Here is a 17,258-nt window from a genome sequence, read left to right on the forward strand (position 1 = left end):
AAAAATAATGTTTTACCCTTATTTGTCAACTACCCAGTTATACAAATATGCAGATATACAATGAGTGAACATGCAGATGAAGGTTGAAGGTTTTTGAACGTCAGAACCTCCTGTTGATTGTCGAAGGCCTTGTTAACTTAAAGTTACATATCGGAATTGTCTCCTGAACAGATATAATGATGTTATTCCTCACAGACGTGTATTGTGTGTAAGTGTCTCTAATCAGACACTTGGAGAAATGTTGCTCAAGAACTCAACAGGTGACCTTTAAAATAACCTTTCTGCAGCCTGCATTAAATGAATATGAAGAAATGGAAAACCCTCAGATACCTGAACATCCATTTGATGAAAAATTCATACCTGTTGCATTTCAAAGACTCAATTCTTTTTTTTGTAAAAGTAACTGACAATCACAGGATTTCTCGTCAAAACACACGTGTTAACAAGAATTAGTTTCAGTCTATCAAAATATAAAAGTGAATATAAATTGTGTTGTTATGACAGAATTGCAATCATCACCGCTGATTGTTCATCACGTCCTTCATGTATTTCTAAGTCAGACACCTTTTCCTTTCTATTTCTTCCCCTTCCACAGCTCAAAAGGTCTCAATCAGCTCCACTCTGAGTAGCGAGCGGTCACTTCCTGAACATGCACGTCACTCTGCGATCGACGTTTCCTCTTCTTTGTCTTTCCGTGATATTATCTGTCAACGTCTCTGCTGGGGCGAGGATGGCGTGGCGGGGGGGGATGGGTGAACACTCCTCGAGGTAGAGGAAAGTGGGAGGCGGTCTTGAAACAACCTCGCCAACCAGGGAGGAGAGTTGGACGTGGGTTGCCGTTGTGTTGTTGACAACCACACACACACACACACACATACAGTCAGACAAAGTTTGAATCTGAATATTAGCACTCAAAGAATTTGCCCTTTTGTTTGCCTGCTTTCAAACTGAAATATGCTTTTTTTTCCCAACCATTGTTATTCAAGGTTGAACTAAGCACAGCGCTCCTCGCAGTTTCTATGCAGTTACCAAGACTGTGCACACACACAAGCTGCCTCCAGTTCCTGATGCAAAAGCAGCCTTTGCATTGCTCAAGGGCAGATTTACAATAAGTCGGCTGTTCGCTGCCTCCCACGCAGGTCTCATGCATATTCCTCCGTTTGCAGAGTGAGCGAGATTCCAGTCACTAAGCTCCTCTGACCTTTAAGGCGTCTACTGCAGCCACTTAAAAGCGACGAGGGTTTAGAAACGCGAGCAGCGACCCTCGGCTCACACCGCCCCCCAATCGAACGCCGGGCAGATGCTCGTTTCGGCCAATCGGAGCGGCCGTTGACATGTACAGATGTTAACTCTGCCCAGGAGACGTGGCAGGGGGGCAGGTCCAGTCGTTGGAAAACACTTAAAAAGCCACACACACACACACACAAAGGTTCGTCTTCGGAAGAGGTACTCGAGGCAAGAGCCACACAAGACACGTCGTCATGGCAACGGGCTGAAGCGGCGGCTAATGGCCTTCTTATCAATTCAGTCCAAATCACTCTCAGGCAAAACAACAGCCGACTCCCCAACCTGTCGTGCTACACAGGCGGAGGCAAGAGGCAAGCCGGGCTCAATCATCCTTCCAAGTCCTTGAGATTTACACTAATGTGGTTTGAAGAGGGCGAACACGCACACACACACATAGACACACACACACGTGAAATGCAAGAACCAGATCAATGTCAACAGATCCAGCAACATTGCTCATAACGTATGTACATGGTTATACTCCCATACCAACACATTCCATCATATTGACAGGTTCATGAGCAGATTTCGCTGTCACCTCCATCTCTACTCTCCACACACACACACACACACACACACACACACACACACACACACACACACACACACACACACACAAACACGGCCATGTCCCAGTGAAATCCATCTTCATTGTCTGTGTTTGAGAGCAGCCCTGAGATTCAACCCTGCTCTCGTCCATAACTCATCCCCGTGTCTCCAGACGTGTCTGCAGATGCTGCTCCTGGTCCGCGCTTCTGCCTGAACCCGAGCAGCAACATTCAACCAGGAGCCAGGACAATAATCTTCTCCCTCTGTTATTTTCTCAAAGATAGAACAAGAGAATCCTTTAAAGGACGAAATGTGAAAGACAAAAAGTAGCGACTGACAAATGAAACTTTATCTTGACTCCGTTTCTGTTCACATTTTTAACCAAAAGTCAAGAAATGAACTTAGTTTCATCCCAGTCTCCGAATTTCTCTCTGACCCACTTGCACAAGGCTCTCTGATTAATATCTGCCCATCTGGCCTTCACTGGTTTTTGGAAGCAAAGTGCAGTTAATTATAAATAGGATGTCTTCTAAAAAGGTGCAGCTCAGTGTGTGTTACTGTGTTTGCTTGTGTCTATTTGCACACACATACACACACACACACACACACACACACAGGTATGTTGAATGTGATTAGGACAGCAGAGGGGAGAAGCAAAATTAGATTAGGAAGACAATTGAGTTTTTCAAGCTGTGTACCTGTGCTTTTTCCTCCAAATGGTATCACAGCCAGATACACACACACACAAACAAAATACAAACGCAATAATATATGCACATTACTCCAACGTTGTGAGGTGGGGGTAATTATGCAACATAGAGATGCATTCACAGTGTGCGTGTAATTGAGGAAGCCGGGGTGGATGACAGTTCAGACGGGATATGATCTGCAGGGGGATTTGGCAGCCGGAGCTAAGCTAAGCTAAGCCTAGACTGTGCCGGATGGTAATAAGGGAGCTGGTGTAGTCATCTGTCGGCGTGCCAAACCGGCGCTGTCCTGCGGGAGCTCATTAGCTTAGCATTCTGCCTCTGTGGCCCTGCCTGGAATGAATGGGAGAGCACAAAGACAGAAACAAACACTCGCCGTGCTGCGCCTCCCGCAGATCATCCCTCTGCCCATTGTCTCTTTCTTTCCATGTTTTATCACTTTGTCCTTTTTTCTTTTTTTCATACTTGCCTCATTTCACTGCCTTTTATTTTTCACTCCACTGCGGCTGCGATGAGCACAATGGTTACACAATTATAAAATCCTCAAGACCCCCTCCGGACCTACTTAAAGTCAAACATTTTACTCAAGGGAAAGTAAAAATACAAATGCACTCAAGTATAAGCACCACATCGAGTTTGTGACTTGAGCAAAAGTAAGTGTTTCACTCTAAATAAAAACATTTAAATTAATTGGAAATATATGTGTAGATAAAAAACAAAAACAAATTTAAATTAACTACAGATACGTTTTTTTATCTGGATCAACACCAAATTGCACAAGCTCATAAATATTAGTTCCCTTAATATGCCGGATTTCTTTGAGATTCATGAATCTTCTCTAAGAAATCACAGGAAATTTGATTCGATTTGTAACCGTACCAAAGTTTTATGAGTTATAAACTTATTTCAAGTTTTGAGGAAACCTTCCAGAAGCAATCTGCTAATAATTAAACAAATGCCAGTAAAAGCGCAAACTCCTTGGCAGAAGTAATAATATGAACATGTAACGCAATGCTGTGTAAATATAGTAAAGTAGTTAGTACACATACTGATAAATGAATTGGAATAGAAGCCAAAAGTACTAGAAAATACATCTTCTCTCTTCTACTACTAGTAGTTTACTTCATCAGTACTATTACCATCATCTTGCCACTGCACCTTATGTACCTATTTATCTTATGTTTTTACTCTTTCTACCTCAATATTTTTTATTTTATTCTATTGTATTGTATTTAATTGTATTCAAATATACCGGCTGCTATGACGACTTAATTTCCCTTCGGGTATGAATAAAGTAATCTATCTATCTATCTATCTATCTATCTATCTATCTATCTATCTATCTATCTATCTATCTATCTATCTATCTATCTATCTATCTATCTATCTATCTATCTATCTATCTATCTATCTATCTATCTATCTATCTATCTATCTATCTATCTATCTATCTATCTATCTATCTATCTATCTATCTATCTATCTATCTATCTATCTATCTATCTATCTATCTATCTATCTATCTATCTATCTATCTATCTATCTATCTATCTATCTATCTATCTATCTATCTATCTATCTATCTATCTATCTATCTATCTATCTATCTATCTATCTATCTATCTATCTATCTATCTATCTACTTTACAAGGTAAATGTCTGACAGTCAGTGTTTGAATGTAACAGACAGGACTTTGAAGTCAGCTCTCGAGAGTCCGTCAATGTCTTTTTAAAGAAAACTCCTAACCTGGCCTTCCACCAGAAACAAACCCTCGACTGAAGCTCCCTCACTCGGCTTCCCTGCACTCTAATGGCGAGTCAAACAAAAACTTTTCCCAGGCTGAACAGTTTTCTCCTCTTTGTCAGAGCTTTGGTTCCACCTGCTCCTCTCCTACAATTAGCCCTCTCTGCCTGACAGGCCGAGAGACGTTAACATCTCCATTTGTGTGCCGGCCTGCGGCTACACACCCCCCCCCCCCCCCCCCCCCCCCCCTTCAACTGAGAGACCAGTGGAGCCACCCGGTCGGGGAGGATGTGCCGAGGTGAAAGCCAGATTCTCCGCTGCGTCTGGCTCTGACACCGGTGAAACAGACCCACCTGTGGATCCTGATATACGGACTTTAATTAGAGGCTTTCTGACCGAGGTGTCGACTGTGTGAGGAAAGTTATTAAGACAGGATTGTCTGAGCTGAGTAATGAGAAAGCAACCTCAGTGGAAATCAAGCCTCACTCCCGGATTGAGAGGTTTCCCGTTACAGGAGGTGGTCTTTATGACAGAGAGACGGTTTAAAGACGCCGCCGGGCTTCAGAATTATAGTTCGTGTTTACGTGCGGACGCAAAACACGCTCTCTCTGAGTGAGCGGTCATCATTCAAATGAGTCCACGTGGGAAAACAGAGTACGAGAGACACTTGCATCAGGTTTGATGAGCTCTGTGAATGCACATCTTCATTATTTAACGGTTCTTCGATCAAAGACCCCCGTGCTCCCACTGTAGGGAATTTTCAGCATTCCAATAAGGAAGGTTGTCACTGCATCGCTCTCATCAGGAAAAGAAAATGCTCTTGATCATTTAGAATCACAGGGTGGCAAGCATACCACATGTGTGGTAGCACACACACACATCAGACTCTCTGCAGCAGGAAGCTGGATTATTAATCAAGAGATTGGCTGTTTGCATGAAGAGGAGCACTGAGAGAAGCCAGAGTAACAAGTTCTCAAATCGAATGCACTAATATGAATACCAACAAAAAGGAGACATTTTTTAAATAACTAGCTAAATGTGCACAAATTCACATTTCCAATGTCCAATGTGAATTTCTACATAGGAAATGTGAAGTGACTAATCTGGTGTGAGGAATGTGTGCTGTGCTCTGTTTCTTGTTAGTGACTGTATTCTATTTTACTTATATATATATATATTTAATTTTGTTTTAATTCAATTTAAACTAAATTAGTATTTTCATTGTAATTTTTTGTACTTGAATTTATGTTGTAATCATTTCTTGGCCATTTCTGTGAATTCTATATTATTTATTTCCAGTTATGCTGCCATATGTTCGGGTTGGGGAAGGTTCTCGTATGTATGTAAATTGATGTAAATGTATAAAACTATATAAAACCAATAAATATATGTTTAAAAAAAAAAAAATGTGCACAAATTACTTCTATCTCGTTTTGTGTATAACCAGAGAGAACGTGTGTATAACAGAAAAGTACAGAAGGAGCTAAATCGGATGAACAGAACCACCCGGAATCCACAGGGGAGCACCGGGGATCAGAGGCCCAATCCTTTCCGACATACTTGACACGAATTTCTGCCATTTCGCCGGCGCTCAAGCTGTCAGATGCTGCACACGCTGAGAAGAAGGGGGGAAATTGTTGTAGCTTTAACGGGAGCGAAGGATGAGAGAACAGTCAGCTGCAACGAGGGGAAAGGAAAAAAGGGGGGAAGACTTCCTGCCGGGGCTGAACACGAGCCAAGGTACAGTGGAGGGACACGCACCCTAGAGGCCAGGATATCTTTGAAGTGCAGCTACATCAGAGCTCACTCTCACCCTTCCTTTTTTCCTTTACAGTCATCAAACCCTCAGTGAATGATTGACACTCACACTGAAGTCTTTGACAACCTGGGGCGACCAGGAAGAATCACACTTGACCCTGAAGCTGGAAGATGCCGAAGAAGAGAATAGCAAGTATGTGCATGTATGTAACAGAGGATTCAAAATACTATAATAACTGCATTATTGTAGTCATTATATACAGTCTATGAACCTTCTGGATATCTGCAATATGATCTGTCCTCAGTATTTCCTGTAGATACTGATGGATTCTCTGGAGCATGTAATCATGAATCAAGGTCAAAGGCCAAACATTCACATAAACCTGTACAAAGAAGTGAAAGTATTCTATACGAGTTCCTTCTCCTTCCTGCACACTGTCCCAAACTCACAGCCTCAGACTCATTCAAAAATAAAAGCTCCATGTAATCCTTTTTTCATTGTGAGAATTTGCAGGGATTTGGTGTAGTGCCTTTTTTTTTCAGCTCGGCTGCCGTGGGAAACCTTATCGCTCCATCATCCACCGTTATCGCAACCTTTGACACTCATTTGGTTTCCTGCAGGTTGAGTATAATTCACCGGCCTCATCTGTCCAGGCCTCTTCAAACAGCAGATAGTGGAGCAGAGATATAAACAGGGAAGTTTACCGAAAGGAGGGGACATGGAGAGTGCACACACACACACATCCACACGATCTATCATCCCGATATGATTGGCCGTGAGTTGAATTCATATTATCTGGTTGCCTCCTGCAAGCAGCTCATAATAAATTAGGTTGATGCTTCACAGCACCATGACCACACACCTCGTCCACCTAGCTGGGAAATAATATCTACCATAAAGATGTAATTTATGGAGATTTGTGACATCCAGAGAATCTGAGCTTTGTTCCCTGCTTCACGTTCCAGGAAAAGAAACTGTGATGTGACCCGTATTACTTAACCTTGGTCCCCAAGTGGAGACTCGGGTCCAACTAACAATATTAATGCTGCCTCTGATTTAACTGACAGAGGATGGAGCTTGAGAGAGAGACTCTGTTCTCCTGCCAGATGAGAGATGACAGCGTATTTTCAAGCGTGATGCTCCAGAGACAATCTTTTGTGTCCCTCCGAGATCGACATATGTTTGTGATGTATTTCACTCACTGTTTACGTTGCTGTTTCAACGGATTTTCATTTCTCCGTCTTCTGTGCTCTGGGTAAAAGATTCACGATTGATTTATGGCGCATCGTTGGGTGAGGGTGAGGATTTATGCCGTGGCACGAACCAGCAACGGCGTTTCCCCGTGTTTGCACGTTGTTGATATTTTTATGTCTCCGTCAAAGATCAATGGGAGATTCAAGCAGCAACAACCCCCCTCACTCTTCCTCCCAAAGTCGAACCTCCAGCGGCTGACATGACTAACTCTCTCCAGATGGAAGGTTATATTTCGTCCCCTGACATCGTATTAATCCAGCGAGACAAGAACACAGAGTCAGGATTCCAGCCATCATCTTTGGAGTAATGTGACAGGAGGCTGCGGCTGCTATGCACGGCCTTCGTTAAGCTGAGCTCAGGCAGAATTCCCACTTTCCCCTGAACTCCGGCTGTTTTTCTTGTTTTGTTTCTGCAGAGAGGACGAGCGGACGCGTCTGGGGACTGTTTCCACAAGATTAACCGAACAGGATTAATTGACAGGAGGTGCTCAGTGAACACAACACAAAAGTGGTGAAGTTGTAAAGATATAAGGATCCCTCTGTAATGCGGCTGCTTTGTACTTCCCTGTTTGAAGTGTTGCTCTCCATCTGTCGCTTTGTACACGTTAACCCCCATGTGCCACTCCCAATTACTCATCCGCTCTTTTAGCATCATCCCTCCATGTGTATCCATGCTAAGGCCATTTTAGCACACAATGCATTGCGTGACTGTATCTCCTCAAGCAAATGTATACGAGTCCGAGTCCCTTATTGGATGCGACATGTTAAAGCAGCCGTATTGCTGCTGCCATTTTGCACATACATAATGCAACGTACAACAAATGTATTTTCTCCCCTGGCTGCCGAGGGCACCTGAAGAGGAAAGCATGACAGCAAACATGATATGTCATCCGGCTGTAAGTGGACGAGACTTGTCGTGGACGGGCAGGACACAAATACGCAAACATTTTCTCCCATTCGTTTAAAAAACGGATGTTAATGAAAGGCAGAGCAGAGGGTTTGGGTTTATTCCAGCAGATGTGCAGATATGTGGCCATTACTGCCGTCCACACACTTGGCTTCCTGCCATTTTTTGATTGTGGAGATTATTTACGCTACATTTTCTGGTCATTGCCTCACAAACACACAAACACACAGACACACAGACACACACACAGAGTCTTTGGTTGTCTTTGAATCAGGTTGCCACATCCTCCCTGATGTTGGACGGGTGGTATTTCACCCCTATAGTCTATGGTCTAGATGTCTCCCACAAGTTCTTTAACGAGAGACATGAATACAAAGGCCAAAACAACCGAAAAAGCCATAACACAAGAGCAAAAGCAACACAGCTGAAAGGCAACACAACTAGAAAGCCAGTCGCGGCTTAACATTTTATGTTTATCTCTTTAATGTGTCTTGGTACAGCTGTTCATAGAACTCACTCGGGTTTTTGTAGTTGTGTTGTTCCTTTTGCGTGTTGTGTCTTGTGTGTTTCATCAAGGTCCATGAATTATTCCCTGGTAAATTAGTGGAAATGTTGAAAAAAGGTTTCTCCAGCTAAATTGAATGGGTTCTTCGCTGAAATATTCCAAATCCGGCCAATAAGTTGTGTGGATATCCATTTAGTTGTTTTAGTTTAATCTTGTTTGCAAACACAAACCAATACAAACGAACCAACAAACAATCTGACAAGGGGTGAAGAGGTAAAAACACAACTTTCTCTGTGGAGGAAAAGGCCACCTTAAAACTCTGGATAACATCTCAGTAAAGTTGGATCTAACGAGAAATTGGAGGAGTAATTAAAGTGTTCCCACACACACACATACACACACACACACATAAACAAGCTTCATCCTGCTCACTGGCACACAACAAGAACTGCAGAGGACCGAAGCCAATTAGCTCTGCTGTCATGGATCTCATGCAGTTAAAGCTCCTATGTAATGCAAGCAAGTGGAACAGTTTTGTTTTTCCTTCACTTAATTATCCAGACTCTCAGTGCAGGAGTGTGCATGTAGCATGTAAGCCAAGCTCGTGTTTTGGCATCTCCGCAGCAGGACCGATTGAAGTCTTCAGCGCCGGAGCCATCGCAGCATGTGTTCAACACGAGATTTATAACATCATGTACGGAATCTTTTCGCAGCTATGGCCGTGCTGGCAAATCATCTGTTTTCCAGCAGCGTGCACGAGGACACACAAAGAATCCTGTCATGACATGAAATGTATAGCTTATCCGATATTGTTTGGATTTAGTGTTTTCAGTTCAGAGGCATATTTGCTAGACCTCTTTTTCACGTCTGCACCCTGTTGTGTCGATATTTGCTGCACAACATTGTCTATATTTAATATGAGGGTACGTAGCGCGGGTTCAGACTATAGGTGTCATGCACAGTAATGACCACAATACTCCTTCTCCAACAGGAGATCGATACAACCCTCACTGTGCAGGCATGTGTGTGTGCTGCAGTGTTACAGAGAACAAGATATGAAACTAGGACAAAACCTGCAGATTGGGGGGAAAATTGTCATTTGCCAAAACAATCTAATCAGCCAGTTTTGGAGCGTTGAAGTAAAACGTTGAGCCAACAAGCTTCAACTAATTCTCAAGTGTTGATTTCAGCCACAAATTATAAACACAACCGCTGAAGCTCCGCTCGCTGTGGCTGCTCCTGCACATTAGTATCTGAGAGTGGACGTGTGCATAGTTGTATCACAGTGCAAACATTCAGCACCCAGCATGAATAAGTATGTGTGTGTTGCACAATAATCAGACCCTCAGCTTCAGCCACTTCAAATACACAAATTTTAAAAAAAAGATCCAAAACTAATTAACCACCAAAGGTCACAGAAACAAAACCACAAATTGGTGAGCGATGAATAGTCATAAATAACTGGGATTCTGCACCTAAAGGCTATTGCGTGTGCGTGTGCCACATGTACACATTTGATTACTAGCCTAGACATTATGATTCCAGCAAAATATAGCATAAATTTTCAGAAAATAATCATAATCGTGCACCTTTAGCACTTTAGCCATTGGCAAAAGCTGTCATTTTTTGTTAAGGGTCAATAAATTAATCTTTGCATGACATCTTTAGTTCAAAAGTGTTGTTATTTGCTCATTGGCAACATCCTAGCACTTAAATTGATGAGAAACAAATTTTGCAAAAAAATATTAACCACATTTCTTATTTCTCAATCCACTTAAATGTACAAAATAAGAAATAATGTTTGCATGTTCAAGAAATTGTCTATTCTTGGCATTTGACTTGTGACTGGATGCTGTCACTACCACCTGTTAGGTTTTCCTTCCTGCTGATCCCACATCGGGGGCCAGGAGGTTGCCTGTCACCTCTTAATCCCCTGTTTTGCCGGCGAAAGAGTGAAAGAGCGAGGGAAACTGTTGTTGTGAAGCCCTGATTGGAATCCTGTCTTGGCTAATAGCAGGATTATGTCTGAGTCCCACTAAACCAGCACTGTCAGGTTTGCATTCAGTTATAGCCGGGGTATCTCCTGGGTTTTTTGTTATGAGAGAAGTGTTATTGCATGTGTGAACGTAAACACTGGCGGGAGGAAACCTGGAGGAGGACAGATGCGCTCGTGGAAAAAACACCTTATGCTGGAGGTGGCCAAATCATTTTTTTTCTACACATCACAATCAACGTCGCAAGAGCCGCTCCTGTTTGTCAATTGTGTGGATTTTTTTTCACTCATGAATAAACCCGGTGATTTGCAAGGTGCCGAAGTTAATCTGCTTTGCATAAATAAATTGGGATGAGGCATCTGCTCCTCTTACAGCTCAAAACTGGCGTCAGAAAAATCAGGGGGAAATTTGCTAATTATTCATACACGGCTGACGAACCTGAACATGTAAATGAAATTAGAAAATGGGCTTTTTAAGAAATATTTTCAAGCAAATGAGATGCAGAGGTGTCAAGGCTCCTGGGATCAGTCGGTGATGTTAAAGCCAATACTAATTCAGTCAGTGCTTCATGGGAATGAACACTGACAGAGAGGAGTCGGGGGTCAGAGCGTGATCACACGGGAGCGACGACCAAGGAGCATCTTGGGATTCGAGGAATGCTAAAGGAGGATCAAAGGCCAAAGTACTTTCTGTAGATTAATTACTTTCAGATGATTTGTATTCACCGGCACAGATTTCATTTATACGGCATTGTTTTTAATTGCTAATGGAACATTTGAGTCCATCCGACAGGAATACACAACAGGTAATAATGCGCTTGATGGAAATTAAATGCACAAAGAAATATCATTACGAGAGGAATAATCAGTTCACTTAAGATATTAATTGGAATAAAACTTGGTCATTAGCATGTAAATTAGCTACGTGCAGTAACATTTAGTTCACCCGCTTCTGAGTGTTTGCGTCAAACTGTAAAAAAAAATATACACCAGGGACTACCCATATTCGCAGGAGTCTTTGAAATGGTACAGCCCATCCTGCTGTCTCTTTAAATGCAGCCTCCGAAGGACACAGCTCCAATTCAAGGGTTTCATTGAATTCATTCACTGTACTTGCCTGTTTGAACTCAGATTTTAGTTCTCGGGTTTGATATAGTAAAAACTGTTTAAAACTTCCTGTTAAGATTTGAAGCTTTAAAATGCCTCAAATGAATTTGAATGAAATTGTTGTGGTTTTGCTTCTAACAGAAAATAGAATCTTTAACAGAATGCTTTTACTGGAATCGTGAAACTGCTCTTGTCCTTCCTATCTTAAAACCCCTTTAATAAGATTTGATTGTGCTTTTCATTTATGAAGTTTTCAGTATGAAGAGGGACGAATGAACACAGTTGTAACTAATCCGCCGAGTCGCTCTAAATGAAAGCATGAATCACATCACTGGGACTTTGTCCAAGATCAGATTTCCCATCAATGACTTAAAAACCCCAAAGGAGCCGTGTGTAGATGAATGCCCTTGATCCCTGAGTCAGCTCACAGGAAAGATCCAGTTCAGAGTGGGCCTTTCAATTAAGGAGTTAATGTAGCGCTGCCAGTGGGAAGCACATCGAAATAGATGTTCCCAACCCGTCTGCTCTGACTCCCACTTCCCCCCGTTTCTTTCCAGCTGTTGTGCAGAAACAACCATCCATCACCGGCTATTTGAGAAGCTGATGTGTAAAGTGTATGTTTGTGTGTGTGTGTGTGGACGTTTGCCAAGTGAACAGCTAGTGTCTGTCCTTTGTGTCTGTGTGCGTCTTCCAGGTGACACATCACATCTTGTCACAACGGTGACTCACATCTGCTTGGAGTGGTCCAGGGTTTGTGGGACAGGAATGCACAACACCCACACCACAGAGAAACACACAGACACACACACACACACACACACACACACACACACACACAGACGCCTCCAACTTGCAATTACTGTAAATGCTTGAGTGCACACATGCTCACACACTGACACTTGAGGGCACCAAATTGGGTAGGGACGGTTAATTATTTAAGGTAGGGGCGGAACGGGACATCGCTAAGATGGTATTTTCTTCACTTTACTTTTTTGTACTTTCAAAAACCCCCATGTGCTATTTTTAAGAGGGAACCGAAATTTCCAGCAGCGCCCCTGCTCCCACTGATACAAAAACCCCTCTTTGCTCCTGCCACATCCCATCATGGCAACAAGCTGTGTAAAGTGCATCTTTTCATAAGACTGCTGTGTATTTATCCAGTGCAGGTGCACTCGTGATTAACCGACTGAGGATTATGGGAGCGAGCGGAACAATCAAGTAGAGAAAGGTCACCGCTCGGCTGGGAACAAGACTCCCGCTCCCCCCGTGCTCCACTTGAGCTTTTCCGGAGTCTGGATTTTGTTCTGGTGTGAGCTCGGTGGCCCCTGCAGGCTCGTCTTAAATGGGTCGTGGTGAGCCCGCAGAGCCCTAGACTCGTCCTCGAGACCCGCAGCAGCAGAACAGTAAGTCATCTAGTGCCTAATTATTTCATCTTACGTAAAAAAAGAATGTGTTAAATGTGGCATTTCATGTTAATCTGTCCTCTAGACTGAGATTTGAATAATATTCTGCTTTTGATGTAGTGGGCTGCCTCAATTATGGGGAATGAAACGTTGTTACTTCTGATGATGTTAGTTAATTTGGAACAAGATGTTTAGTTTTTAACAACTTTAAAACAGCACCAATGTCTCCGCTATTATCCATCATAGGCTACTATGATCCAGTATCTATTTATACACTTAAATGTTTATTTTTTCCTTTGCTATCTTTGTCTTAGCTGGGTATATGAAAAGATAACAGATATGTTTAGGCTCCTCACTCAGGGCAGGCAAAACATGCCATCGTCTGGGGCACCATGAACCCCGAAGGAGGACCCATGCCACTAGTTTTCTGCCAAAAGCTTCATCATTTTTTATGTCTAAATGTTTTTGACAGACAAGAGCTGTGTCAAAAAAAATCAAACAGCCCAGAATATCAACCTGGATCTTAAAAGATAAAAGCTTAGGTGCAGAAGCTGAACCTCAGGACGGAGACAACTGAAACACTCCATCAGATTCAGAGAAACCCCTCGTGCTGCCGACTGAACACTGAGACCCAGAGTGGAGGGACGGAGTGGTCGGCAGAATACGTGGTTCAGCGTTTCCCCTTCACGAGAACAGCACAGTAATCAATTCCGTTTAGTACAAATCCAATGCACTTAAACTTCCAGCGCAAATAACCACGGGCTGCAGAGCAGAGGTACATTTATCGATAAAGCAATTAATTCAAATCCCTCCTCCCCCCTTCCTCCACCTCCCGGCTGCTGCATCTGGCAAAGGACACATGATTAATGTTACTCAAAAAGTAACTTGTTACTCATTCAACAAAGTAACAACTACGATTAATAATAACTATTATTGCTATTAAATGTTTTGATTGCAAAGCATATATTTCTATTCTAATGTGTGATAATAAATTATTTATTATCTTAATGCCTAACTATGATATGATATAATATAAAAATGTCATGAAGTAAAGACGTTCCAAGAAGTTGACTCTGCATAATCGTCCAATATGATTTGAAACAGTAGGTGGCGTTATGAATTATATTTAACCTTTAAATAAAATATATATAAATTGGTAAAGGATTGTTTCAAGATGGCGCTATGCATTTCTATATTTGCTTGCACAAAACACAACACAGCAAATTCCCTTGTACGCAAAAACCTACATAGATTCGCTAGTTTTCAAATAGATGTGATATTAAAACCAGCATAAATGTATAAAGAGCAGTAGCATAAAGATCCATAAAACAAATTTAAGTGTGCAGTATCTCTTTAAAGCCATTGACAACAAACCAGATAGAGCGAAGCACTTTGACACATTTAAAATTTGAATATGTGAAAGTAAAATTAGGGGCTGAGGAATAAAGTAAAAGACTTTATAAAGTTAAATATTTGATTGGTCAAAGCTGTTAAGTGATTGGGGGAAACTCAAGCAGTTGTAGTTTACACAGAAATCGCTGAGGAGGAGAGAGAGAGCGAGGGAGAGAGTCAAGTGTGACAAGGAAAAGTAGAGCCAGACCGGAATTAACTGTTTTACTTTCAGAATAAAAGCACCAACCCTGAGAACTAGTGCAATTAGGCAATTCTGGAGCTTTTTTTGTGAAGGAAAAAAAACACTACTAAGTTTATAAATATGGTTATTCCTTCCCAAGCATTTTCAAGGATCGTAGCCCATCTGAGTGGAGAGAGCTGCGACAAGGGATATTTTACTCTGACAAGGCGCACCGGTAGTCTCGCTTTGATTGTCCCCCGCTTCCCGGCCGCTCGGCTCCGCAGAGACAGGAGGATGCCACGGGGAGAGTCGTCCGTCCTGCTGCGGTCTCCCGGCGTCTCCTCTCGGCCGCAGCGTCTCTGATGATGGACCCGCTCCTCCTCTGATGGACCCGCTCCTCCTCCTCCTCCTCTTCCTCCTCTTCTCACCGCCTGGACACCTCCCGAAGCCGAGACATGAAGCGAATGAACGTGAGCAACCCTGAAGTGTCCCGTTATCTGTGCCCGTCTCCGGCAGCATCGCCATCTCCTCTACACCCTGAGGATCTCATGTAGTCCCCCCCACTAGTGGACTACCCCCAAACTTTTTACCCTCTCCTCCTCTTTTTTTTGGTGGTTGTCCTCCTCGAGGTTTTTGGGTTTTCTCAGGATAGACCAACTCCCGGAAAACCCCGACGATCCTGACATCTGCTCCCCGGCGACATAACGGTTCTCAGCTGGTTATTCGCCCCCCCACACCCCCCTTCCCCAAGCATCGTCTCCGGGGTGGGAACTCGACGGATGCTTTGCCTTGCTCGTCCATCCCCGAGATTGTGTCCCTCGTCTCGTTCTGTTGTGTTACTGTTTGTCCCCCATGCTCAGTGGCATGACAATTCATGAATGCGTCCAAGGACATGTACAGATTACGCATGCACCATGGCGGTAGTAGGCTGTGCGTAATATCCTATTCTTACACCCGTACCACATGAATGCATGTGTGGAACCCATCCTGTGTGTTTCCCTGTGTTTTGGAGACGATTTGGCGGATCCATCCTAACTTGAATGGGTGTGTGGATGCGTGTGGAGGAGCATCGGAGGTCTGGGTATAAGGCAAGGCAGCCGATTGTAAGAACCTGGAGTCAAATGTTCTATTATTTATATTCTCTGCATGTGAGGAAGGACAACACAGACACCTCCACTGTTTGTCCTGAAGTGCTTTGGACCAATCCTCAACCTCTAAATGTGCCAAAAAAAAGTTCTTGGCAAATTACAAAAAACGTATAATCTCCACGAATAACGCCCCATGCGTGTGGATGGATCAGGGGAAATCTGCGCGTAAACCTGCACGTCTGTCCATTTCCCACCCTCCCTCCCTCCCCATCCTCCTCCTCCTCCAATCCTCCACCAACGTTGACCCCTTGCTGTTGTGTGTGTTTCCCCCCACAGCCACGCTGGAAGTCGCCCCCCATGTGGCCGTCGGGAGTGGGGAGCAGGCAGCCCTGCCCGCGGGAGTCGGCGCTGCGCAGGGCGGCGGTCAGCGGGAACATCCACGCCCTCCCTCCGCACCACGTGCCCACCGGCCGCAGCGTGCGCGTCTTCATCTGTGCCAACCCCGACGGTAAGAGCCTGCATGCGTAATGTCCCCATCCCACTCCTCTCCAGCCTCAGGAGCATCTACAGGACACAGGACCCAGCCTCCTCCTCCTCTTCATCACTTAATCTTTACAGATGTTTCCCCTCCAGAGCTTCTGCAGTGTTTGAGATCAACTACACAGCAAAATCGGGAGTGTTAATTCAACTCACAGAGTGTTACATTTAACACTTTTTCTGAGTCTATATAATCCTCACGGATTCTGAGTTAAAATTACACTTTGAAAAGTGTTAATATTTTAACTCCTTAACAGTGATAAATATTTGCTATTTTATGACACCACAGAAGTGCACCTTTAACTCTTAATTGTGTTATTCCCTTTCACTGTGAGTGTTAATTTTTAACATACATAGTGTTATTTTATGACACATTAAAGTGTATTTTTAACACTAAAATCTTGTTATTTCATTTCACTATGAGAGTTAATTTTTAACATACATAATGTTATTTTATCACTCATTAAAGTGTATTTTTAACACTAAAATGAGACAGAGGGTCAGTCTCACACCTGTCTTGATAAAGAGAGCCGAGGGATTTTGTTATGGTTCATTGGTTGCAGAGATTTGTGGTGAAGCTCCTCCCATATTTTATGATCAACTCCACCTGAAGTGAATCTAACTCAGTCACAGGTGTTAACTCGCTTGATTGACAACGCTCGCAGAGCTTTTTTAACACTAGTGGTGTTAAAACAACTCCAAAATCAACACCCACCAACTCAAAAATATTAACACTGAAAAAACAACACTACAGAGTTTGCTGTGTACCTGCATAGTGTATCCAGCTTTTCTAAGATCTATTCTGGAAAAAGCAATCACAGGGAAAAATCTGCAGCGTTCACCCCA

At 43.1% G+C, this 17,258-nt stretch overlaps 1 protein-coding gene across 1 annotated transcript in view; it reads left to right on the forward strand.

The window, feature by feature from the left end:
- Positions 1–15,242: 15,242 nt before the first annotated feature.
- Positions 15,243–17,258, forward strand: part of LOC132996350 (NACHT and WD repeat domain-containing protein 2) — a 44,920-nt gene continuing 42,904 nt past the window's right edge. Inside the window, exons 1-2 of the mRNA XM_061066699.1 lie at positions 15,243–15,257; positions 16,212–16,383. Coding sequence (XP_060922682.1) covers positions 15,243–15,257; positions 16,212–16,383 — 187 coding nt within the window. The remainder of the gene's footprint in view (positions 15,258–16,211; positions 16,384–17,258) is intronic.

This window comes from Limanda limanda, chromosome 22, assembly GCF_963576545.1.
Source record: "Limanda limanda chromosome 22, fLimLim1.1, whole genome shotgun sequence".
NCBI lineage: Eukaryota > Metazoa > Chordata > Actinopteri > Pleuronectiformes > Pleuronectidae > Limanda > Limanda limanda.